The sequence below is a fragment of the Ahaetulla prasina genome, chromosome 4 (assembly GCF_028640845.1).
Source record: "Ahaetulla prasina isolate Xishuangbanna chromosome 4, ASM2864084v1, whole genome shotgun sequence".
NCBI lineage: Eukaryota > Metazoa > Chordata > Lepidosauria > Squamata > Colubridae > Ahaetulla > Ahaetulla prasina.
Window position 1 is genome coordinate 94,880,072 of NC_080542.1, and position 27,754 is coordinate 94,907,825.

The 27,754-nt window shown below is 37.4% G+C and overlaps 1 protein-coding gene across 1 annotated transcript in view; it reads left to right on the top strand.

The window, feature by feature from the left end:
* Positions 1 to 1,986: 1,986 nt before the first annotated feature.
* The window catches only part of NEK10 (NIMA related kinase 10), a 157,527-nt gene continuing 131,759 nt past the window's right edge, over positions 1,987 to 27,754 (top strand). The window contains exons 1-8 of the mRNA XM_058182967.1: positions 1,987 to 2,166; positions 3,602 to 3,740; positions 4,205 to 4,295; positions 4,580 to 4,640; positions 7,982 to 8,115; positions 10,576 to 10,674; positions 16,774 to 16,858; positions 27,133 to 27,174. Coding sequence (XP_058038950.1) covers positions 4,234 to 4,295; positions 4,580 to 4,640; positions 7,982 to 8,115; positions 10,576 to 10,674; positions 16,774 to 16,858; positions 27,133 to 27,174 — 483 coding nt within the window. The 5' untranslated portion in view covers positions 1,987 to 2,166; positions 3,602 to 3,740; positions 4,205 to 4,233. The remainder of the gene's footprint in view (positions 2,167 to 3,601; positions 3,741 to 4,204; positions 4,296 to 4,579; positions 4,641 to 7,981; positions 8,116 to 10,575; positions 10,675 to 16,773; positions 16,859 to 27,132; positions 27,175 to 27,754) is intronic.

Genomic DNA, 27,754 nt, shown 5'->3' on the forward strand with positions numbered 1-27,754 from the left:
CTTGAAGGGAAAAAAACTTAGTTCCTGAAAATTCTGGTAAGAGAAGTGAGATTGATGGATATTTTTTAATGAAAAAATAGCAAAACACCATCATTTCTATGATCATATTTCTGGAATAGGCACTCATTCCTACAAAGAAGGAAAGAACTAACGCTCTTCTTCAAATATGTTGAGGGGGATTCCTAGAAGTGAAGCTTATGTTTCCTCATACTGGTAATAGGAAAAAGAACATGATGCCTGTAAAACATATGGTGATTTACTTGTGTGATATAATAAATGTTCACACATTATATGCATTACCTAATATTTAGTACTGAGGAGAAATAAGAAGTCATGGTACTTCTCAGCATAAACAACAGGAAGAAATGAACTGTTTGATAAGAGATTAACAATTCCATCTAAAATGTTATTTGATTAAAGAGCTGGTCTGGTGATAACACAAACAAAACTGAAAATTCTCAATATGTGGAGAGAATGGAATACAGATTAAAGACTTCATATTTTGTAGGCGTTTAGGAACAATTTATAACAGGCTCTAGTCCTATAATCTATCCAACTTTAATTTTAAAATTCCATCATATGGTGCCTTTCAAAACAAGTTTCTCAGAATAGTTTTTTGTGTGTATGCCTTCAATTCCGTTTTACTCCTATTGACTGCTTGAAGAATTACCTATAGTTTTCTTGGCAGGATTTTGGAAGCAGTTTATCATTGCTAATTTCCTAAGGCTGAAGAGCCTTAGTTCATCCAGCTGGCTTAATTCCTAAAGTGGAACTAGAACTCAAGGTCTCCAGGAATAGTTTTAGTTACTTCATGTTATTTTATTTTGATTATTTAACCTCCATTAGGCAATAAATTAAAAAAACCAGAAGTAACCAAAAATTTCCACTTTGGGAGTGCATGCGTGTTCTTCTTCACAATGACATTAATGAGTAATATCACTGAGAGAGTTTGATCCTGTAAAAACCTTCCATCATACAAGACTATGGGAGCAAACAGAGAAGGGTTTCAAACTTCATCTAAGGGTTCAAAAAGAAACATACTAGAAGTTCCCTATGATGTTATTGCATCAAATTTAACATTAGAAAAGGGTCTAATAATTTTTACACTGAATCTTCAGGGAAGGCAACAGTACTTGGGAAATAATTCAGCAGAAACATTCTTAGCAGATGTGGATTTTTTTTTTTTTTGACCAAACAGGAACTGAGTATTGTACAAAAGCCAGAAACATGTCATAAGGCAGGATATGCAGTCAAAATCAAAGAAACAATGGCAAATATATGCCAGGAACAGTGGAAGGAGGAGGAGGAGCATCCATGACTGGAAAATATTAAGTTTGTAAAGGAATATACTTATGAAACAAACAAAAAGTTAAAAAGTTATAATTATGTGGTTACCTACCAAGTACATCTAAATTATATTAAAGTAACCAAAATATCTTTACAATCCCCAAGACCTCACATATTTTGAGCACCCCTAATATTTGAAAATAGAAAGTTGAAAAATTTGACACATCCTCAGTTTATAAAGTAGATGTTGGAGAGTATACCTACTTCATTCAGGTATATCTACTTCATTCCTGGGCTCGCCTTATTACAAGCAATATATAACTAGCGTTTTTCAACTTTGGCAACCTTAAGTTTTGTGGACTTAACTTCCAGAACTCCCTAGCAGCTGACTAGGGAATTCTGGGAGTTGAAGTTCATCCAGCTTAAAGTTGCCAAGGTTGAAAAAATATAGATACAGATCTAACACCCAATTTCTGCTTCTTGGGAGGAGTATAATCACCTTCCCTTTTACAGTTTCCCTTCACTCGCGGTTTGACGTCACCGTTCTTAGGCACATCCAAGGGCCGCTTAGCTAGAATCGTTCTTTTGGATTCTAGCCGCGCGGCTTCTCTGTTGCTATGACAACAACGGTAGTGTTAGTCGTTGTCCCGGAACCTTCTCGGCCCTTTTGTACGGAGCTTAATCATTGGTTCTAAAAAGGCAAAGATGAGGAGATAATGCTGACATTAGGGAAAGGGCGCATTTTCATTGGTTCCTGAGTTTACGGATTTGATCGCTCGGCGGACTGAGTTTAAAAGCAAACATTGGTATAATTATTGCTGCAAAAATAAATAGTAAACAAGAGAGCTGCCACGGTGTGAGCACTGACGCTCCAAGCAGGTGAGTGATAGAACAGCGGCCGAAGAGCAGCGATGACCTCTTCTGTGCAAAAATTGGAGCGGAGAGACGGGAGGAGCTATAGTGCTCAATCCCCCCGGCCCCCTCCTGAGATTAGCCTCGCGCCTTGAGATTGGAAGGAAAGGCGCGGAGACTGTGGAAAGCAGCGCTGACTGTTCTTCAAAATCCTTTTACTGCTTGGGATTTCGCGACGGCGCGTGTGAGACAAATGTGCATATGCAGTGATAGTGTGCGTGACTTTTCTTTTACTGAAAACCAGGAACAGCTCCGAGGCATCTTTAAACAAGCACTGACAGAACTGAGCTATAATAAGCTTCTGTAGAGCCCATTCGGCCGAATAAACAAGGCACACGGCCTCCTCCGTGGTTATAACGCAGATGGCTCATGCTAAAAAATATAAACGTATACTGTATATAAATGAGGGCCTCCATTCTTTAAAGATTTCTATTTCTTTATAGGAGACCTATAGTGTAGATTTGAGAAACCCGGATAATCAGTTAACCATATGTAGTATACATATATATGTAGTACTATAAAATTTATTTATCTGTATTCTGCCTTTATTGTTTTTACAAATAAGTTAAGATGGTGATGCAATGTGTTGCTAAGAAGCTGGATCTAGTTATTTCAGAAGTTAGCAATGCAAAGGCAATTCGGTATTTTTTGGTTTGCTGGATGTCACCTATCTTACAGTGCAGTCTAGAATACCACATCTATTTCTATAAGCATATACTGACTAATTTCAGGAGCTAAACAGGATCAACTAAACAGATGCCAAACAGGTGGTGAATGCCTTGAGAAATCCAGGACTGTTATTCAAACTGGAAAGTCAAATATAATGGGAGACAATAACACTTCCCTTCCATAACACTTCTAAGAAAACTAGATGGATGAAACCATCAAAAGTCAAGCTTGACATTGAGAGTTCTCTGTCCCTGGGAACTTCTAATTTAAATGCATGAATGGATATGAATTGACAAATAGTATAGTACAGTATAGTACTATAGTATAGAAATAGTATAGAACAGTATAGTATTTAGAGATCTACTATGTGTGAATATATAATATCATTTTTCTGTTTATCAGTTATCTATTTAGCTCCAACACTGGAAATTTTTAAGAAAATGTTGGATAACCATCTGTCTGAGATAGTGTAGGGTTTCTTGCCTGGGCAGGGGGGTTGGACTAGAAGGCCTTCAAGGTCCCTTCCAACTCTGTTGTTATTATTATTATTCAAAAATACATTTTTGTATTAAGATGTATAAAGGCTTCGGGCGCTTATACATTTAAATTATCACTTCCTTATTTACAGAGGGAGGGGGAACTTTGTACATAGAATGTTGCCTTTTTAAAAGATATAATAGATATAGCCAATAGTTACGTATATCTTCTGCAGACTGTTGACTTTTTTCTCCAGAAATCAATGACAGAAGATTTTACAGTCAAAACTGCAAGATCTGCTCAACTAAGTTCTGTGCTCTCCACATCTGAATTCCTTGCGGGCTTGTTGCAATCTTTGCCATTCTGCATTAGAAACCACTGCCCAAAATGGAGAGGTATCTTAAAATTAACTGATAAAATGAAAGCCTCTATGTTGTAATGGTTAAACTGTTGGACTAGGTCCAAACAAGCACAGGTTTTAGTCTGTATTTATGTAGGAAAACATGCTGGGAGCATTTTAGCAGATCTCTTTCAGCCCAGCCTATCTCACAGAATTGCTATTAACGGCAATTACTGGTAAATTAAAAAAGATCTCTATGTGAGTTTCCTTCTACTCTTTAGAAGTGTTTAAAGAAAAAGTGGAATCTAAATCTAAATCTAAGAATAAACAGACTGATGTACTACTTCAAAGATAGAATAAATTCCACTTAGAGATGATTTCATGAGCTGATATTTTTAGCATCGTTTTTATTATATATTTCTTTTTCAACCAGCTGTTTCTTTTCCTCCAGTTGCTGAAATTCTATTTCCATTGTTCTTCAAATGTCCACAAACATTTTTTACATTTGTTTCCTCTAAGAATTAATTCTGATGCCTTGAGGGTATAAAATGCCTGATCAACTCAAGAAGGTGAAGACCAGAGAAAAAGTAGCAGATACTAAATCTCAAAGGTATAGTACTTTTCACTAAATGTCAGCAATATCTCCTGCATTTGCACCAGCGGTTAAATAAAGTAATCTGAACATTGTGTTACATGGTTACTGTTTCTCTGGTCACCAAGTTTGACAGAAATAGCTGTGACTGACAAGCCTATATAAATGTGGACAGAGACAGGAGGTCATAGAAAGGTGCTCTAGAAAGTTTTTTTTCTACAGAACAGTATGGATAAAATTACATTTCATAATGATATGGTAATTATGTATTGTTAACAAGTATATAATTTATTTCCTTCTAGGAATTATTCTGATCTTAAAAGGCTTCTGGCCTTTCTAAATGTCCAGTCTAGCAAGCAAAAGGTACTTCTCCAAATTGCTATAATTTGAATCAGTGTTTAAAAAATAGCAAATCTTGTACAGCAAAATGAAACAATTCCATGGTTTCAAAACGCTTGCAAGTTCCTCTAATAAATGGAATGAATTGCATAGAAAGAACTCAATGAGGTTTTCTAAATGCTTATGTTTTATAATAAATTATTTTATGTTTTTTGTGTGTTCCGTTTGCTTTTGTGTTGCTTTAGCATTTCGTTTGAGCACAAGCATCTCTGTCTTGGGTTTCAGTGCTTCATATTTCTAGCAGAGCAGTTTTCATTAAGAGTTTTGAAAATATGAGGTAGTGTAAATTCCAAAAACACTGATTGAACTAGAAGTGGATCCTAAGAGACAGTATTGCTTAGATTAGATTAAAATGGATTTGTGAAATAGATCCATGAGTGAAACAGAACCCTACTGTAAATATTTGACATACCCACAAGGGATTGCATAAAAGTACTGTCCCCAGTATTTCTACATATCTTCAGCTTTCTCTTCAGGAAAGAGAAGAGAAACCTGTGTAGGTTAGCTCCTACTCTATTCTGTTTTATCATACTAAGACTGGACTGACTGATAGGTAGATTGCTTCTGGGTTCAATTCAAGGTGCTGGTAATGATCTATAGATTTCAATCCTATAGCATAAGTTTAGGTTATTTTTTATTTATTTATTTATTTATTTACATTTATACCCCGCCCTTCTCCGAAGACTCAGGGCGGCTTACACTATGTTAAGCAATAGTCTTCATCCTATTTGTATATTATATACAAAGTCAACTTATTTGAGAGACCATCTTTCCCCAGTCTCTTCTACCCCATCCTATGAAGTCTGTCAGGCAGGACAAGTTGTGGGACTTGATCACAAAGAATATTACCTAAGGTGACCCAGGAAACGAGCCTTTTCTACCATATCATCTGCCTTTTAAAACATCATTTCCCCTGAGGTCAGATTGGCCTGGATCTTTGTAATCCTCTGAAAGGGCCTGAAAAGATGGCTTTGCCATCTGGTTTAATAGGGTCATGGAGCCTGCACAGTGGCTGTATTGCTAGTGAAACTGAAAGCATGTCCCACTATTATATTTCTTATGGTTTTTAATGGTTTTTGTTATGCTTTTGATTATTTTATTGTTTTTTGTTTCTAACTGTATGCTACTCAGAATCACATGTGTGAGATGAGCAGCTATATAAATTTATGAAATATGTAGGTCTTGGCTTTTTCGGGTCTTTTCCCATGTAAGGTTGAGAGTATCTTGGCGACATTTTGACAAGGTCTCACTCATCATCTTCAGGCTGGTGTCTTCGGCTTTGTGCTTCTCGAGCAAAGAGTGGTCGGAGCTGCCGTCTCTCTATAAATACTGGTGGGGAGGTGGGGAGTGTTGCTTTGAGCGGGTTGGTTGGCTGTGTGGTTGCCTCTTGATTGGTAGATGGAGTGGGTGTTTGCAGATTGGTCGAGGTGGGGAGTGTTGCTGTGAGCGGGTTGGTTGGCTCTGTGGTTGCATCCTGATTGGTAGATGGAGTGGGTGTTTGCAGATTGGTCGGCTGTTTCGTAGCATCCTGTGTGGGTGTGGTCCTGGTCTTTTGTTCCTGAGCTTTGGTGGTGTGGCCTCTGAAGTTCTGTGATGTGATGTCTTGAGTAGATGGCTGTGATGCAGCTTCCCGGGCCCTGGTTTGGCTCCGAGTCCAAGGTCCTATCATGTGTTCCTGGTGTGTGTCAGCCTGCTTTGTGTGAGGATCGGAGAGGGGTACAGCAGCCAGTGGTGTCAACATGGTCTGGCTTCTGGATGGTGGTTGTGTTTTGTCTGTGGGATGGGTTTGGGTTTGAATCTGGTGAGGATGATTGGTGGTGGCGGTGTATACTGTCCTGGGTCCGGGGTCAATTTTCGTGGCTGGGACTCGTTTGTTGACCAAGGCTGGTTTCCAGATGTCTGGTAGGCGGGAGGTGTCATCCCGCTTGTTCATATTGTGGGGTGTTTCTCTATTTCAATGGCTTCCATAATTATTCTCTTGTTATAGTGTTCAGTTTTGAAGATTAATTTGGTTCCTTCAAAATCAATTTGGTGTCCTGTGGTTTTAAGGTGCTGGAAAAGGGAAGAGGTTTTTTCTTCTTTTCTGACTGCATTCTTGTGTTCTGCGATGCGTGCATTTATTCTCCTGTTTGTCCAATATATGTGGCTGGGCAGATTTTGCATGGTATTTCATAGACTCCTTGGTTTTCTAGATGGATCTTATCTTTGGGGTTTCTTAAGATGTTGGCTATTTTTTGGTCTGTGCAGAAGGCTGTCTTGATGTTGTGTTTGTGGAGAATTTTGCTGATTTTATCTGTGGTGCCTTTGATGTACGGGAGGAGGGCGATGCCGTTGTCTTGTTCTGTGTCTTGGTTCTTGGGCGGTGTCTCCCTTTGGATTAGGCTGGTAATTGTGTTTCTTTGGTATCCGTTGGAGATTAATACGTTTGTGAGAGTGTGTAAATCAGTTTTTAGGTAGTCTTTGTCGGCTAGGCGTTTGGTCCTGGAGTTGAGAGTCTTGGCTACGGAGATGATCTGTGCAGGTTGGTGATGTGATTATGTGTTTAAGTAGTGGTTGGTGTGTGTTTTTTTCTGGTAGATGGTGTGTCCTAGGGAGCCATTGGGTTTTTTTGTATATTAGGACGTCCAGAAAGGGGAGTTGGTTGTTAGCTTCTATTTCCATAGCGAACAGTATTTTGGGGTGTAAGCTGTTGAAATGTGTGAGGAAGTTGTCCAGTTTCTCCTTTCCATGTGGCCAAATTACGAAAGTGTCATCTATTTATCTAAGCCAGAGTTTGGGTTTATTTATGAAATACTATACATAGAGAAAGTCTAAAGCAGAGGCTGCATTTTAGCTTTCATATTTTCAGGCCGTTAGGCCCAGACCATCTGGCAAGAATTGTCTAGAGTTCTACACTGAACAGGTCGTATGTTACTTCATAGTCTTTTGTCCCCCAGAGCCAATTGGCAGCTTCAAAACAAGATTCTAAGTTGAAGTTTATTGAAGCTGCTCTCTTTGTGTTGCTGATCTTTCAGTTAAATACTTTAAATTATTGGCATTTTCCTCCAAAAATCCAAAGTGTGTGTTTGTGTATTTCTATGGGTAAAGTGTAAAGATTCTGGGTGTCTGTGTGTAAAGGTACTCAATTAAAACGAATATCAGTGACTAATCTTAAATACAGGGGAATGATAATAATTGTATCAGCTATATATATTTAATATATCATTATTACAATAATTGATATGGAATTCCAGTGACAGTCATTGATTTTATTCTGGTTATATTAAGTAATTTACTTAACAGTCAACCCTGTCTTGCATTTGCAGTTGCCAGCCCTTAACTTTGAAAATATTAATAATAATATGACCAAGTCTGAACAATATTCTAGCAACCCTTGCAAAGAAAAATATAGAGGTCAATGGGAAGAATCTACTGAAGCTGTTGAACTGGAACACTTCAGGTATAATGTATTGAATGTATTGAAATTAATTAAGGATTATTGTATTTGCATGCATTTACTGTCAATATTTTTTAACTTTATTTTTAAGCATCTATGCATACTTGAGGAAGAGATTTCCAAAAGGTTTGATTATAATTAAAGTACAGCATTGAATACAGTTAAAGAACTTTCCAAAGTTTCCACCAGCCTCCAGAAGTTATTGCTAACTTAGAATTGTTTGTATGATATAAGGGAAAAGTATTAAATACTAATAGTCATATGTATTATGACTTGTGTTAATTAATTTTAATTTAATGAAGTCCAAGTTTGTATTTTTAAGCCCTCCCCCTAATTTTGGCACACCATTAGAAAGGCCAAAGGAGATTTTGGTCTGAAAAAGTTGTGAATTCCTATTCTAGAGCTTCTTAAAACAGTGATGTACTGAAGTATGCTTATTTCTGATATCTGAATTTAAGGCATAACTGTTGTATTAATCTATTGATGCCTCATATATGGAAGAAGTTAAAGGTGGGAGAGTAGGGCAGATAAAATCATTTGTACTTTCAGCTGACAGAATGATAATTTTATATATATAGTAGCTGAATTCATATGGAAATATATTTTCAGTGACCATTTATAAAATGATCTTGATTGAATGATGTTAATTCTATTCTACAAATGGCACATTACGAATAAAAGAGTGCCCCCGCCCTACTGCACAAACAAGAAAATGACAGATTTAATGCAGGTAGACATTGACTTACTACCAATCACTCAACAACCATTCAGATTTATAGCAGCATCCCCAAAAGTTATTCATGACTTGTTTCCAGTTACAAATGCTACAGTGGACTCATGGTCATTTTCCCTTATCACAGGAATGCTGCGTTGCCTCCCACTTAACTCCCCACACCCTTCTCACCTGTCCTGACAGGCCTTGAACCTGGTCTGCTTCTCTGATGTGGTCTGTGCAACAATGCAGGCTTCTGGAGTGCTGTGCAGACCTCATTAGGAAAGCAGAATGAACCACTACCTTGCTGGCCCATATAGTGCAATCCCAGAAGTGACCACTATTTTCTGAATGACCACAATTCAATGCAGTCATGCTGGAAAGGCAGTCACTTCTAGTACATTTCTACGTGGCCAGGAACACAGAGATTTGTTCTGGTTTCCTAATGTAGTTTGTGTACTACAACAGAAAGCTGTCAGGGTTCCAAGTAACACCCCCAACAGAAGTAAAACTCCAAGGCAGGCATTTTCCTCAGGCAAGTTCCATTTTATTAGAGGTCATATTGGCACATGTGGGAAACCCGAATCTGAAAGGCCCCGGGTTTTCCCCACCCAAAGTGAAGTCAAAGTCCCTTCCCCTGCACCCACATGTCTATCACATAGACCATTCTGGGGTTGTTTCCCAATCACGCCTCTCCAAGTGCAGGCTGAATGTCCTTGACTACCAGGGAAAAGAATGTTGTTTATGGCTCTACATCTCACTCTGTCTCCATTCAACCCCACCTCCCATTTTCCACAGCATGCCCATCCATCAAGTGTGGCAGCCCTGAAAATCCAAAATTAAAGATGGCCTCCAGGGCTGACAAAAGCTTCAGAGCTTTCCACAGCATTGCACCGTTTGGCTTAGGGAAATAGAATAAATTTGTTACTGAACTGAAAGTAGCTGCCTTTCTGACGCAGCTGCATTGAATTGTGATAAGGGGATGAGGAGGAAGCCTAAGCCCTGCAGTGACTCAGTGGACAGGAAGGCATGTGGGGACCTGGTGGGAAAACAGCCACCAGGGATCAGAGGTGAAACAGGCCCAAAGGCTGTGGGTGTGGTAGGAAGCAAAACATAAGAGTGTCATGGGCTGGGAGAGACTTTGGGATGTGTGGTACAGGTCTGGGTCTGTGCCAGGCCTCCAAGACCCATGAGACACAACCCATCTCATCCACTTAATGACCCACATAATTGTTTAATGACTGCATCTTGGAGAGCAGGAGTTGGTGAGGAAAGACTCCATTATAGCCATAAGTCAAGAATTACCTATATTGACTTTATTTGTTCTGAGATAGTCAAGGGACTGGAGTTATAAGCAGACATAAGATTGACAGGAAAGCTGTGCATATTTCTGTAGCTGGCTAAATGGTGTCTTGGGACAAATGGATGGTTATATTATCAACTCTTAAATTGGTGAGGGCAGAGTCAGTCATATTTCATTTTCCAATAGGCATATATGGCAGTTCTTAGAGTATACAGCATTAAAGATAATTGAAATATTGAAGAGGGAGTGATACTTCTGGTGTTTTCCCTGAGACTAAGCAATGAATCCATATCTTAGCTGCAATATGATTGTAGTTTTTTTTTTACAAGTTTAACTTCAGGTATAGGTTGGATTGGCCTATATATTTTCTGTAATTGATATTTTTATAATGCTTTTTGTACTCAGATTTGAACTTTTGCAATATCTGGTTTGCCTTTTGTGCCTTTAGTATGAATTACAAGAATGAAAGAAATTTTAGTCAACATCCACAGCACGAGTTATTTCAAGATATCTTCGTAGCTTTGGTTAAAAACCGGCTTATTTGCAGGTAAGAAATATAGGCTATATTTGTTAAAAACTGCTGCAAAATTGAAGAGATTTTGGGTTTTTAAAATATATAAATTTATATAATTAGATACAGCATTATACCAGATGAAATTCTTTAATAGATGGGGTTTACAATAAGCCCATGTGGGGCAAGTTAATTCTATTGGGACGAGATGGCTCTTCAAATAACCTGGATGCATGCAATAAAGGTCTTTAAAAATGATGATCAATACTTTGAATTGGTAATTGGTAATTGAATTAAAACCAGACTGATAACCAATGCAGAGGGAACAACAATGGTGTTATATGTTACTTTAGGGATCTCCAGAACTGTTCACACTGTTGCATTTTGCACCAGCTGTAGCTTCTGAATACTGTGAATACTCTTCAAGGATAGAGGGCACTGCAGCAATCCAATTGAGAGATGATTAGAGTATGAGTGACTGTGTTCAGACCTCATGATCAGATAGCACAATTGGCACACATTGCAAAATTGCATAAAGGCCCTCCTATGCCAGGATTATCTCTGCTCTTCAAGCAAGAGTTTAGAAGAATCCTCAGATTGCTAGCCAAGTCTGCTGAATGGGTAGTGCAACCCATTAACTAAAGATGATAAACAAGTAGATGTTGAGATTCCCTGCAACTATAGCCATTCCATCTTACTAAGATTCAAATTAAAGCTCTTGTTTTCCATCCAGATCCTTACAGCCTCCCAGTACTGCAAAGGGATAGCCACAGTATCACTTTGATGACCAAAGATGGAGATGTAGAGCTGAGTTTCATCTAAATATTGATGGTACCTCATCCCATGGTAGTGGATGATGTCACCCAATGGTTTCATGCAGGGGTGAAATTCGACTGGTTCGGACTGATTCGGGTGAACCGCTGGGGATGATTGTCATTGATTTGCCGAACCTGTAGTAATCACCCTGGTTGGCCCTGCCCACACCCGCCTGGTTGCCTGGTCGCCACTCACCTATTCCAGTCGCTTGATATTCCACATAATTCAATGTTTTTTTTTATTACTTTTTTTTTATTACTTTTTTCTAACATTACAAACAGAAAAAAAAATACATTATTCCACCCTTGTGCTATACATAAAAAAGGAAGATTTGGGTCTTCGGATATGTCCTCATGATTGCCAAAATCCACGTTCTCGAGGTACAGGTACCGAGGCGTCCAATTTTCCAAGCGCATAGTCCACGAATGGTTTCCAAATCTTCCAGAAAATATCTTCTTTATACACACCACTTCTAATTTTAATATCACATGTCATTTTATCATTTAAAGCTAATTTCCACATTTCAGAATTCCACTCTTCTATTCTAAAAATCACATCTAGTTTCCAATATCTAGCTATTATAATTCTACCTATTATAATCATAATTCTAATCAATTCTTTTTCATATTTTGTTAATTCTATTTCCTTAATTACCAACAATAATATAGTTTCCATTCTCAATATTATTACTTTCCCAATCATTTCAAATATCATTTTCTCCAATTGTTGCCAAAACTTTTTAACCTTATCACATTTATACCACATATGTTCATAAGTCCCCAATTCCATCTCACATCTCCAACATTTTTTACTAATTTTTTTATCCATTTGTGACAATCTTACTGGAGTCAAATACCATTTCCAAACAACTTTGTAATTATGCTCTTTAATCCTTATAGATAAAGTCCTCATAATTCTACTATTCCAATTCACATTCCAATCTGACTCTGGTATTTCAATATTAAGATCTTTTTCCCAATTTATCCTCATCACTCTTTGTAGTTTTTCATCAGAGTTTATAATTCAATGTTAAATGCAGCAGAGAGAATCCAAACTTTTCTGCCTCCATTTATAGCAGAGCTGCTGCTGCAGCCTGTCCCTTTAAAGTAGTTCAACCCCTGGGAGGGAGGGGGCCATGGGAGGACCATAAAGGGAACAGCAGCTTCACTGTGAATGGAGGAGAAAAGTTAGGATTCTCTCTGCTACATAATTCAACATTAACTTCAACAGAGAGAATCCTAACCTTTCTCCCTCCATTCACAATGGAGCTGCTGCTGCAGCCTGTCTCTTTAAGGTATTTCAACCCCCGGGAGGGAAGGGGCCATGAGGGGACCATAAAGGGAGCAGCAACTTTGCTGTGAATGGAGGGAGAAAAATGCAAAAATTAAGAGAAATCATTCAGAAGTAGTTCTTGTGTCCATTTCAAAAGTAACATAAAAAGGACCAATTCCCCCTTTTTGGGAGACTTGCGCAGCAGCACCAGCATGGGGGAGGCAGGCAATCCAGATGCCTGATGCCTGATGCTTGTTGTGCTTGTTCAGTGCTGCTGCAGGCAAGCCAAGAGACAGTGGGATGAGGGGCTGGTGCATTGGGATCGCCTCTGCCTTTCCCATGCTTCTGGCTCCACCTTCTGGTGCCACCACGCAAGCCTCCTATGAGGAAAAAGACAGAAAAAGCAAAGCAGCTGGCTGCAGAGCTGCCAGCTTTGGGAAGTGGCCCAACAGGCAGAAGCCCCACGTCCAGAAAGAGGCGGGTGAAGTCATTCTGTACTGAAACAGAGGCATTCCGAGCCTTCAGCATATCCCAGGATTGCAACGCTGAAGGTTCGGAATGGAGCTTTTTCGTGAATAGCAAGAAAATAAATAAATAAATAAATAAATAAAATGGGGAGGAGGATTTTCCTGCCTACCATTCTTTCCTTAGTCTGTGCTGAGCTTGAGGAATGGATGGTAGGCAGGAAAATTCCCCTCCCCATTTTCCTGCCATTCGCGAGAAGGAGTGGCTGGGAGGGAAGGGGCCAGGTGAGGCGCCCTTCAGTGTGAGTTATGTCGAGTTAGCTATGCCCACCTAGTCACATGACTCACCTACCAAGCCATGCCTGCAGAACCAGTAGGGAAAATGCTTTAATTTCATCTCTGGTTTCATGTCAATATTTGATAAAGCCATATTCCATGATAAACTCTCTTTGCAGTTCTGTTTGGCAAAATTCAATGATTTTGGAAATAAAAACCAAGAATGCTAACACAAACTTTGATCCTACACTTGCTGCTATTCTTTTCCTTAAGAAGTATAATCATATAGAGCCGCTGTAGCTAATAAAATTGTTAATTTTCACAAAATCATATCTACGAATGCAAAACCTATAGTATATGTTAATATACACAGTTTCAACTTGCAGATCATAACATTAAATTTAAATTTAGCTGTAAAAAGCAAGGATTTTTTTATATCCTCAAATGTTCCAATAAATTGTGTACACTGCTTCTCATAGAATGGGAATGGCTATTTAAATAAAATGTGGATATCAGCTTTTGTTTTTTAAAGTGTTTTATTGTATTACTGCATTTTCCTTAAGACTAATGAGTAACCATGGCCTATGGTTATCCTGAAGCCATTAGTAACATAGTTGCCAATCCCCCAGCAATCTTAGAATCTTTTTTTTTTCATCTCTTCCCCACTGGGTGAAATTAAGCTTCTACATGGAAGCAGAAAACTGCCAAGAGGCAAACTACTCTCCTTCCATTCCCCAAACTCCTCCAAAATCAGGTTGGTTTCTCAGATTTAGTTTGGTTCATTTGTTGACATTTGACTGGTTTAATTACTTCTGGAGTCCAAAGTCTTAAAGTGGAATACACAAAGGTTCTCTTTATTTTATACTAACAAGAATAATCCAGTGAGACTAAGATGAGCAGTAGTAACCGACATAAAATTGCCAAGTGAACTATATGGTCAAGGAGGATTTGAGCATGGGTCCAATATCTTAATCCTATATCAGTGAGATAGAACACATTCACTAATGTATGGGATTTAATTCAGTCATAAATCCCACTAAGTTCAGTCAGTCTGATTTAAATAACATTTTTTCATATAATGTAATAATTTGGCTGAATTTTAAAAGCTTCATGCTATGTTTTAGTTTTATATTAAATTTATTTTTTCTTTATTAACTGAAAATTAAATTGTTTAAATAAGTCCTTTTCTGTGTAGGAAACCTCAAAAAGAGCCATAGGCCCAGAATGATTGTATCAAATAATCCAATTTTGGGGAGTTTTATTTACATCTACAGCAGTACCGCCATTGTTTTTTTACTAGATTATTTTTAGAAATTGACTTGATGGCCAGCATAACCTTGAATTGTCATTTTAATCACTGGCTATTTCTGAGATGGAATGAGTGAGAGGAAATTAAATTGAAATGTGTCTTACAGTCATATAGTTAGGTATTTGCATTTTTAAGGGTGTTAAATCAAAACTTTAAAAAAGTTAGTTGCAAAAAAATAAAGATGGGGTTTTTTTCATATTAGTTCAAACAGTCTGCTTTTGCTTTTTTCTTGAGTGTTGAAGCTATTGAAATTTTGATTTAATGATGGATGGAGAAGTGGCAGGTGTGAAGTATCTGTTACTCTCAAATGTCTGTCACATTCAAAGTGTGTTTTCTGCAGTGATTTATTTATTTGCATAATGACATCATTATGAAGCAGTTTGCATGCTATCAAGAGATTAAAATTGTACTATCCATTAGTCTTCCTCTTGCTATTATTGATCTATACACCTACTCCCCAGTTTATCTCTGTCAATCTTTCTACTGGCTTCTCCACTTATTCCTTTCTAGAAATATCAATAAAACCTTGAATTAATGGATGTTGTCCATTATTTGGGATAGGATATTTCAATTCAATTTTGTCATTGCCGTCAGGCTTTGGCAGATGCCTAAACTAATAATGATTTATTCCCAAGGACAATTCTCAAAGATTTCTATTTTCCGTGTTTCTCAGAAAATAAGCAATCTTATTTTCTTTTAGACTTAAAAATAAGCACTTGGGCTTATTTTCGAGGTGGTCTTCCTTTTTTTGAGGTGTAGCAGGCCAGACTCAGTGAGCTGGATGTGCCCTTGCCTCCATTCTGAACATTCAGCATTTGGAATGGAGGCTTTTGACAAATGGGAGAAAAATGGGGAGGGGGATTTTGCTGCCTGTCATCCTTCCCTCAGTCTGTGCTGAGCTTGAGGAATGGATGACAGGCAGCAAAATCTCCCTCCCCATTTTCTTCCCGTTCGCCAAAAAGCCTCCATTCCGAACCTTCAGTGTTGGAATGGAGGCTTTTTGGCAAACAGGAGGAAAATGGGGAGACGGATTTTGTTGCCTGTCATCCTTCCCTCAGTCTGTGCTGAATTGGGAGGAACAGATGACAGGCAGCAAAATCTCCCTCCCCATTTTCGCCAAAAAGCCTCCTGCGAGCCTCCCCAAAAGTGGGAAAAAGCAAAGCAGCTGGCCACAGAGCTGCTGGTTTTGGGGAAGCGGCCCAACAAGCAGAAGGGCTCAGAAAGAGAAGGGCAAAAGTGGTATTTGCGCTGCCCCAAGGAGGCCAGTGGGCTGCAGCTGCAGCCAGACAGTTGTCCCCCTGTGCATGGACATGGCCGCCACTCATGCTGGCCATGCCCATCCCCCTGGGTTTATTTTTGGGGTAGGAGTAATATTAGACCCACTCCCTGAAAATTAGGTTTGGGCTTATTATGGGGGTGGGTCGTGTTTTCAGAGAAACATGGTAGTAAGATTTATTGAGATGAATTTCTTGAATAGGATTACAAAAATTCCAGAAAGTGAATTAATGCTCAATTTAGAATCAACATATTTCGTATTGATTTGAATGAAGGTTTCCTGCATCCCTCTGTTTCATAAATTTAGAATGCACTGTAGAGAAAATGTCTCTCTTCATCAGTAGTGGGCGAGCTTGACTGTTTTTTATATGAAGGTTGCTTGAGCTTATTAAACTGAAGTCTATAAGCTTGAGATTTTATTGTATTTAAACACTCATAGTCTGTGTTGCTGTTAATAAAGCTGATTTGTAGTCTAAAACTTGAAATCAATAAAATTGTTCATTTTAATTTTGTTCTAAATTTATACTATGGTAAACAACAGAAAGTTTAATTGAAATTAAGTTAAATAATTCAGGATAAGTTATTTGTATGGATTCAGTTTATGAGATGCTATTTTCTTGTCTGTAATTTTCTGACTATTAGCTATAAAAATATCAAGTTGCATAATCCAAATATATTCACCTAGAGTTATTAATACGTGGTATTATTTTTTATTTGTTGCAGGGAATGGGCTAATCGAGCTTCATCTGTCCATTTTCTAAGAATTTTAATTTGTATAAGATTATTAATGAGAGATCCATGCTATCAGGTTGGCTTGCCTTTAGTTTACCTCCTAAAACATTCAGCATTACATTCTGTAATACAACTGTAACTACTAGTTATTTATTAATGAAAGTCAGTGGCTTTTCTAGTAACAAGTTATATTTCCTTATGTCATTTGTCCAACCTAGTTAGTAAATTATATACTGATTATTGCTGTGGTAATATGGAATGATTTGGTGAATGCATTTTTAATTGTCAGCATTGTTTTAAATCTATAAATAATTTAAAGCAAGTTATTATTTTCACTATTGCAGTAAGGTACATGTCCATAAAAAAGAACTCTTTTTTGTTACATTGAATTAATTGATTAAAGCATTAAAACATTTTAACACTTTAAATAAATAACAATTTGTGTTATTTATTAAATTACATTAAAGCATTAAAAACATTAAACCATTAAAACGTTTTAATGCTTTATTCAATAAATAAATAGCAATTCAGCAAAGTAATTAATTCAGCAAAGCAGTAAAAGAGCAGCAGTATAGTTTTCAATTCTGTTAAATTGATCTAAACCAGGGGCGTCAAACTCGATTTCATTGAGGGTGCATCACAGTTGTGTTTGACCTCAAGGGTGGGTAGGGTGAGTTGGCAAGGCTGGGTATGGCCAGTCTGACATCATATTGAGGGTTCCTGTGGTGGTCCGAACGCTCTACCAGTGAAAACAGGCCTCATGAGTTCTGTTTTTGGCTGCGGTGGCCTTCTGCAACCCTCTGCCAGCGAAAATGGAGCTCAGGAGGGCCATGTGCCAAACTGTTTTTACTGACAGAGGCATCTTGGGCTGATCCTTCACTAAGCACCCCATGGGTCTTTTGACACCCTTCGTCTAAACCAGTTTTCTGTTTGCCAACATGGACTCAAATGCAAGACCCTAAAACTAATAATCAAGGCTTACTGTAGTAATTATTTAAAATGTGCACTATAGGAATTCCCTCCAGAAAATAATGGGAGGGACTCCTACAAACTAAACTATGCACCCATATATTTCAGGAAAGGAGAAAAATTATATAGTCATACATATACATAAGTGATAGATGGTGAAAGCATAGATATTCATAATTGGCAAACCTCGAGTTACTTCCCCACTCTTCTACTGTTACCATACCGAAGAAAGAATAATTGTCTGATGCATATCAGTTACCTTATCATAGAAATTCATAACGCTGAGTATCAAGCACTTCAAGGTTGCTCCAATTAGCATACATTCCTTCTATGTTTCAGCCTTGCTAATACGCTCCTCCAAGAATTTATTTCCTCATACAAGCAATTCTTTGAAAATGTATTTACCCTATCTCTAAAAACATGGAAATGTTATTAGGTAGCATACAAACCTAATAATATTTAAAATCATGAAAGATTCAAATAAAAAGAAAAATAATAAAAAACTCCTGTTCTTTTGGTTTCAAATACTGACTCTCATACCATTTAATTTATTTGTTATTTATTTATTTATTATTTATTGAAACCACTCGTTTCTCTCATAGAGGGACTCTAGGTGGTGTACAAAAATATTAGAACATGAAATAATATTAAATATTTAAATAATAAAATTTAAGAAGAGGTAAAGATTATTGAAATTCAACATTAAAAATTAATTAAAAGGAAGACCGGGGCTTTCAGGCACTAGCCAGTCATAGGGCTGCATGCTCCCTATGAAAGCCTAAAGCAAGACAGCAGAGCCTTGTTTTCAAATCTTTCTGAAAGGCCACCTCACCTCTGGGGGAGAGTGTTCCAGAGGATGGGGTCCACAATCTAATCTCCCTGATTAACCAAATGGAGTGGGCTGATGTAACAGGAAGAACGCAGTTCTATAGATAACCTGGCTGTGTGCATGTAGGACTTCAAAGATCATAACAACAACACCTTGAATTGGACCTGGAAGAAAAATGTTACTCAATGAAGCTTATGCAGCAAAAGTATGCATAGTGCGTCTAACATTGTTGGGCATCTAACACTGCTTGTTCAGCTGCATTCTATACCAGCTAAACCTTCCAGATACTTTTCAAGAGTAGCCCCATGTAAAGCTCATTGCAGTGGTCCAAATGGGAGATGATCAGGGCATGAATGATAGACCAGCAAGCCTCCTTACTCGGGAAAAAGTGCAGTTGGCGCACACCATTAAGTTGAACAAAGGCTCTCTAGCCACAGCTGATAACTGTTTTTGAGCTAGAGCATGAGTCCAAGAGGAACCCCAGAGTATGCACTGAATCAGTCTGAGATAATGAACACCATCCAAGACCAAAGATGGTAAACTCCCAGATACAGGGCCTACCCACAGATTCAGTTGAAATCTATTGTTCCTTATAGCCTCCAGGTATCACAAAAGAACTTCCACAGAGTCACTCATTTAGCCCAGGAAAGAGATATATAACTGGATGTCATCAGTCTACTGGTGATATTTTGTCCCATGGAAACAGATGATCACATCCGTTTGATATAAATATTTTTTAAAAAACAATTTTTTATTGATCACACACACACACATAGTTTATGAACAGAGTATTGGCCATCCCTCATCCCTTCCTAACTCCATTATTTCAAACAAAGAATATCAAGTTTTTCGATCAGATTGTGAAAACCGCAGTGGTGGTGGAGTGGTTATCTTTTACAAAAAATCACTGAACCTAAAAAATATTCAAGTTGCACACAAACTTTCTCTTCCTGAAACTACTGTATGTGACCTGTCCATTAACACCACACTTCGATTCTTACTATGCTACAGAGCACCTGACTACGACATCGATCACACAAATACGTTAACCACACTGCTAACATGGGCTACCTCTTGCCCATATCCTCTCATCTTCCTGGGTGACCTAAATCTACCTTCTATTAACTGGATAACAAATGAATGTACAACTGAACCAATCCATACTACACTATACAACACCGTTACAGACCTAGGTCGTGAACAACTAGTAACTAACAATACAAGACTTAAAACTGCCTTGACCTCATCTTTTGCAATAACACAAACTCAATTTATGGACTACAAATAAAAGAACCCTTTTCCAACAGTGATCACTGCATGATAGACTTTTGTCTCAATATACGCCCTCACATAAATTGTCATAATAATAGTACTCCTAACTACAATTTCAAAAAAGCCAACTATGACCTTATAAACAATGACCTCTCATATCTTGACTGGCAAAATCTATTCTCAACCTGTATCACTGCTGAAGACCACCACAGAAATCTTGAAATACTTGAAATCAATAGAATCATCAAACAATACGTACCACAAATCACCACCAAAATAAAAAAAAAACCAAATTACCCGTATCAATAAAGAAGCTTCAATCCAAAAAAAAAAATCCCCCTGGAGAAGAAACAAAAAGGGCCATGTAACAAACTTCAAAAACCGCTACAGAAATATATGCAACCAAATAAAAACTGAATGCACCATTTACCACACCAAGCAAGAAGAAGATCTTATGCGCACAAATTCCAATCATGCTTTTTATAATTTTGTTAACAATAAACTTAAAGAATCAAGATCCATCCCACCACTAAGAGAACCTAACAGCAATGAATATAACGATGAAACAATTAAAGCAAACTTCTTTAACACATTCTTTAGCTCAGTCTTTGTCAACAGTGATAGCTCATATCTGACATTCCCCAACCATACTAACAATGATTACAATGACTTAACTCATATAGACTTCACAGAAGATTATGTTGAAAAAGCTCTTCGCAAACTGAAACCATCTTTATCTATTGGGCCTGATGGACTATGTGCATACTTCTTAAAAAAACTTTCCACTAATATAGCAGAACCCCTAAGCATAATCTTTGATAAAGCTTTCACGACTGGTTCTCTTCCCCAACTTTGGTCTCTAGCCACAGTCATCCCTATCTTCAAAAAAGGAGATCCCAGCCTAGTTGAAAATTACAGACCAATCTCTCTATGCTGCGTCACCTGTAAAGTAGTGGAATCTATCATCAACCAATCTATTACCCTCCACCTAGAAACAAACAACCTACTCTTTAATAAACAATTTGGTTTCAGAAAAAAATTATCATGTAACTTACAACTTCTCCACTGCAAAAACATATGGACTACTACTATTGATCAAGGCAAAACAATAGATGCAATCTACATAGATTTCTACAAAGCTTTTGACTCAGTAGTACACGATAAACTTCTCCTAAAACTAAAATCCTATGGCATTTCAGAACATCTTCACAATTGGATAACTGCTTTCCTGTCAAACAGACAAGTGGTCAAAATTGGCAATGCTCTATCAAATCCTGTCCCTGTCAAAAGTTGCATTTCCTCAAGGTAGCATTCTTGGATGAACGCTCTTCATACTATACATAAATGATCTCTGTGACCATATATCAAGTTATTGTGTTCTCTTTGCTGACAATGTCAAACTATTTAACACCACCAACAATAGTACTACCCTTCAAAAAGACCTTGATTTTGTATCCGATTGGTCTAAAACTTGGCAACTCCAGATCTCAACCAGCAAAAGCTCAGTCTCACATATTGGAAAAAAGAACCCAAACACTAAGTACAAGCTTAATGGACATTATCTTACAGATGACCCCCACTCTGTTAAGGACCTTGGTGTTTTCATATCAAATGATCTAAGTGCCAAAGCCCACTGCAACTATATAGCAAAAAAGGCTCTAAGAGTTGTAAACCTAATTCTGTGTAGCTTCTTTTCCAAAAACTCTACACTACTAACCAGAGCATTCAAAACATTTGCCAGACCCATTCTTGAATACAGCTCATCTGTCTGGAACCCACACCACATCTCTGACATTAATACAATTGAACGAGTCCAAAAATATTTTACAAGAAGAGTTCTCCACTCCTCTGTTAACAACAAAATACCTTATTCCACCAGACTTGAAATTCTGGGATTAGAAAACTTAGAACTCCGCCGACTCCGACAAGACCTGTGTTTAACACACAGAATCATCTATTACAATGTCCTTCCTTTTAAAGACGTCTTCAGCTTCAATAGCAATAATACAAGAGCAAACAATATATTCAAACTTAATGTCAACCGCTTCAATCTTGATTGCAGAAAATATGACTTCAGTAACAGAGTTTTTAATGCTTGGAATACACTACCTGACTCTGTGGTCTCCTCTCCAACTCCTAAATGCTTTAACCAAAAACTGTCTACTATTGACCTCACCCCATTCCTAAGAATAAGGGGCGTGCATAAGAGCACAAAAGTGCCTACCGTTCCTGTCCTATTGTTTCCTTTCAATATATGTTCCTGTATATAATGTTATGACAAATAAATAAATAAATAAATTTATTTTTATATAAATTTATAGGGCCTCTGTGGCTCAGACTGGTAAGACAGTCTGTTATTAACACAGCTGCCTGCAATTACTGCAGGTTCTAGTCCCAGCAGGTCCAAGGTTGACTCAGCCTTCCATCCTTTAATAAGGTAGGTAAAATGAGGACCCAGATTGTTGGGGGCAATAAGTTGACTTTGTATATAAATATACAAATAGGATGAAGTGTAAGCCGCCCTGAGTCTTCGGAGAAGGGCGGGATATAAATGCAAATAATAAATAAATAAATAAATAAATAAATAAATAAATAAATAAATAAATAAATATCATCTCTTATATAACTTAACATATCCAAATACATTTTACTTAGTTGCAATTTCTGTCAAGATATTAGTTTTCCATATTTTTAATCATGTGTTAATATTTCTATGCTCATTTATATAAACCACATCTTCTTTCGCCCTCAAGTTCTAATTTCTCCATTTATACTAATATATATTCTCTTTTATTGTTTTTTAACTAATTCAATTTTTATCCTGATATATTCAAACATGTTCAGGGTTGTCTTTCTTCCATTTCATCTTTTCTGTTTTATAGCAATCTTTCTTCTCTTTCTCATTCCTCTCCCTCCTTTCTTTTATCCTTCCTACTTTCTTTTCTTTTCTCCTCTCCTACTCCTTCTCTACTTCCCCTTCCTTTCTCCCTCTCCTCCATTCTTCTTCCCTATCTAACCTTCTCTCCAACTCTTATTTCCCCTCTCTTCCTCTCCTCTCCTCTTCCCTTTCTTCTTTCTCTCTCTCTCCTTCTCCCTTTCTACCATCTCTCTCCTCCTCCTTATCTTTCTCTATTGCTTTATTCATCATTTCAATATTTTTCACTATGGTGTCCAGACAACCCCGATTTTCCCATTTATTGAGTATATTTCTCAGAATTCCCCCCGTATGTTTTAATTATTGACATTGTCTTTCAACTTACTCCATTTTTACCTTACAGCCTTTTAGTTAATACAGCTTTCCACCTCTTGTTTTCTTTAAATTCTTATTTTCAGTTCAAGAATTATTTTTCTGTTTCATTAGGATACATCATTTACTAACATTTCAATTTTGTTTCATTTTACATCTCACTTTCAGTTGTTTTCACCTATAAACCATTCTATCTTTTACATTTCATCTGCTGGACTATTTTTCTTAAACAGTATACTTTTTACTTTTTTACTTCTTTTCAGTTTTATATCTTGATTTCAATCAATTTCTTTGTTCTTTTCTATATTTAAAATATATTCCTTTGCCACCCACTATAAGTCTGTTCAATTCCATGCATCCTCAGACAGTAAAACATACATCCCATTATATCTTTATATTATATTCCTAAGAGATCTGTAAGGGGTGTGCATAAGAGCACAAGCATGCCTACCGTTCCTGTCCTATTGTTTCCTTTCTTTATATCCAATTAATATAGTTATTACATACTCATGCTTATATATATGCTTATGTATAGTATACCTATTTTGTGCTTATGCTTTTATATACTGTTGTGACAAATAAATAAATAATAAATAAATAAATCTTTCACATTTCATCTAGTTCTCCATTTTACATTAAACAGTATATTTCTTTTTTTTTTACTTCTTACATACACTTCATTTCATCCTTTCTTACTTCCCTTTTACAATAATCTATATATTTCTTCTAATTTATTTCTTACATAAAATTTCTACAACTATTTTAATTTCTTTTCTGCTATTCATTTTCCTTCCCCTTTTAACCATTTTCTTTTAGTCTCTCCAAAATTCCATTTCTGGATATTTTCCTCCCTTTCTCCCGTTCGCTTATCTTCTTCTTTTTCTCTTTCTTGTATCTTCCTTTCTCTAATTTTTACTCTTTTGATTTTCCTCCTTAATCTTTCCCCATTTCCTTCTCTTCTCTTCTTTTTTGAGAGATACCTTCCCCTATCTATTTTTACTCTGTGACTGTCAATCCCAGTGTAATCATCTATTTTTTTTCCTCATTTAATTTTCCCCCTCAAACTTTTCCCATTTCCTTCTTTTCTCTTCTTTTTTGAAATATACTTCCCATTATCCATTTTTATTTTATCACTGTAAATCATCTATGTTTTTATCTTCAATTATTTTATTTCCTTTTTCAGCATTATATTCTTGTTCCTCTTGCTTCTCCCTCATAATTTCTTCATCCTTTTTTTCCTCTGCTTTTTTATTTCTCTTAAACAATTCTCACACCATTTGAAGCATCTCCCTTAATTCCTCATACTTGTCTTCCCAACTCTCCATGTTCTCAATTTAAGGAGAAAGGATTTTTAAGTTTATTATTTTAATTTGTATATAGTTCAAATTTCAGTCCATATAATGTCTCTTTTTTTTCTTTTTTCTTTCCAAGTAATGTCCAATTCAGATGTTCCTTTAAGCCATTCCAATTCGAATCTTTGTTCTTTCCACTCCTTTTTTGAAGTCGTACTGCAACTGCTTAAACAAACACTCCTCTGATCAGTTCTCACGGTATTCTAAGTAATGTGATACTTTCTTCCTCCAGCAGATGTCTCTCTCCAATTTGGCAACAAAATGTCACTTATTAACCCGCAAAAATAATTACTTCCTCTTCAATTAAGTCCTTTTGCTAGTAAAAGAAGCTTTTCCTCAATTTTCTTTTTCTTTTATTATTTTTAATTTCTTCCAGGTCTAATCTTAAATCCGGATGGAAAGTTTTTCCTTTTAAGACTTTAATCTTAAAATTCCTCTTTGCTTTTTGTTTTCCTTCACTTTAAATTTCTTTAAATTTGCCCATTGGCTGCTAATTTCAAGTTGGAACTTTTTTAAAGCTTTGAAAGGTTTCCTTCTTACCTGTGAATTGGCCAATCACTCACCCAGTAACAATACTCTGTTCAGTCACCGCTCCTGCTCAAGTCTTTTGTGTGGCTGCCCCGGCTTTTGAGAGCTCTTAATGGCTATCTTCCCACGCCGCTGGGTCAGAGGCTAATGCCGGCGCTCCAGGGAACTTGCAACTTCCCTGTTCGCACCTGCCTGTGTCTCCCTTCTTCGCTGTCTCTACAGGACAGGATCCATTAAGGATCCCCAAATTGGCTGAGATATCGGCGTTTTCCTGGAGCACCAGGATCCATGCCGTACCGCCGCGACGCTGGTCACGCCTCTCCCCTCTTTGATGTAAATATTAAAAAGGTGCAGACAAAACAGTAAGCCCTGCAGCACCCTACAAAGCAGGGGCTGTTAGTTGGAACTCTTGCTTCATATCAGTACCAATTGAGATCACCCTCAGAAGAAGATGAATCCAGTACAGACATCCTCAATTCCCTAAGTCAGACAAAATATACTATGGTCAATGGTATAAAAAGTTGCCAAGAGGTCAAGACGTACAGGAATGGATGCATTACCTCCATCCAGCTTGACCCCAGATGAGTTCACAGTTTACACAGGGTCAAAGAAATAACAACAGTCAAAGTATGCAAACTAAAACAGTGTCTGACAGGCACTTGTCTGAATGATTTACTGTTAATAGGAGCATGTAACAGGATTTTGTATTTGTATTTCAGTAAGACATTTGACAAAGTGAACCACAACCTATTTCTTGATAAGCTAGAAAAATGTGGGATAGACGGCATCACCACCAGAAGAATTTGTAACTGACTGACAAACCGCACTTAGTAGGCAGTGCTTAATGGAATTGCATCTACATAGAGGGAAATAAGCAGTGGGGTACTCCAAGGTTCTGTTTAGACCCAATATTCTTCAGTATCTTCATAGATGATTTAAATGAGGGAATAGAAGGGGAGTTCATCAAATTTGCAGATGACGCCAAATTGGCAGGAATAGCCAAAACCCAGAAGATAGGCCCAATATCCAGACAGATCTTGGCAGACTTGAACACAGGTCCTATCTAATAAAATAAATCCAATGTTAAGAAAAGGAAGATTTTGTATTTAGGGAAGAAAAATCAAATGCACAGATTCCAATGCATCAGAAGGCAAGACAAGAAACAATGGATGAAAACTAATAAAGTAGAGAACCAACCTGGAACTAAGGAGACATTTCCGGACAATGAGAACTATCAACCAGTGGAATGGCTTGCCTACAGAAGTTGTGGGTGCTCCATCACTGGAGGCTTTTAAGAAGAGAATGGACAAACTGGTATAAGGTCTCTGCGGAACAGGGGTTTGGACTAGAAGACCTAAAAGACCCCTTCCAACTATGATGATGATGGTAATGTAGAAGAAGAATAGTATGTAATAGTCCAAGATTCTAAGAACCAGATCATGGTTGTTTGGATTCTGCCAATAAAATTATGACCTTTGGATTATGACCTTAAAATTATGACCTTTGGATCATAATTTTATTGGCAGAATCCATACAAATGCCATAAAGAGCCATTGATGAATTGGATGTTTCCTGCAGGATTGCCTCTTAAATCAGACTGCAGTCAACGGTCACTATCAAGATATTAACTGCCTTCTTAGCTATATGCCTCATGGAATGTCTCTGCTCTCCTCTGCAGTCACTGGATGCAAGGGCTTGAAGAATCTATAGCATTATAATTTCACTGATCTTTGGCTTTGCATCTTGTGACATTCATACTCCACAGATTATGCTGGAGTGACTTCTTCAAAGGCAAAGTCAGTGTCTGAGTCACGATCCATGACAGAACCCAAGAATGCAGAACAACAGGCACTTGACATCACAGAGCCATCTTACTTATTCATCATGGGATTTCCAAGGCTGAAGCAAAAAAAAAACATGATTTAGTTTTAGGGACTTTTCATAGGGCAAGCAGGGGTGGGATCAATCTCATCTCAGGGGAAATGATATTCCAGAAGGCAGGGGCCACAGCAATAAAGGCATGCTGTCTGGGTCCTGCCACAGCCTCCTTAGTAGGCGGGACAGACATTTTACCCTTCCTGCTAAACCTAATGAAATAGTAAATATAATTGGAAATACATTTGACATACTTACCTTTGTTTTCTCTTCTTCAGGAAGTTCTTCACAGTCTGGGTGGAATTGACAGTTTAGCACAGGTACAGTTATTCTAAATAAATTATTGTTTTTTATACGTAGTCTTCAAAAGCGTAGCCCCATGGGGAGATAAACGGCAAATAAATTTAATAAAATAAATAAATAAATAAATAAATAAATCTGCTGTTTTTGGGGGAATCACTAAACAAAGGCTGTTCAGCTTTTGAGATAATCAAAAAAGATTGAGATAAGCAAAGATGAAAATTTATAAAATCTAAATGTAGCCTTGGGAATGGGAAAGGGATGAATGAACTGTTAAAGGAGAATTTTGTTTGGTACAAAATGTAGTAGAGAAAAATTCCGAAAGGCTTTCAAGATTTTGTTAACGATATCCAGCAACTATAAAGAAACGTTTTTGAAATCCTGCTGTTCCTCTTTTTTGGACCTCATCTACCTTAAAGGACTAACATCAAACTGGAAAGCCTTCAAGTTATTTTTTACGCAACTCCTTTAATTATTTGTTCATCTATTTCCTATTCCCAGGGCCAGGGGTGAAATGTAAAATTTGTTACTACTGGTTCTGTGGGTGTGGTTTGGTGGGGGTATAATGTGACTGGGTGGGCAGGGCCAACTTCTTTTTTT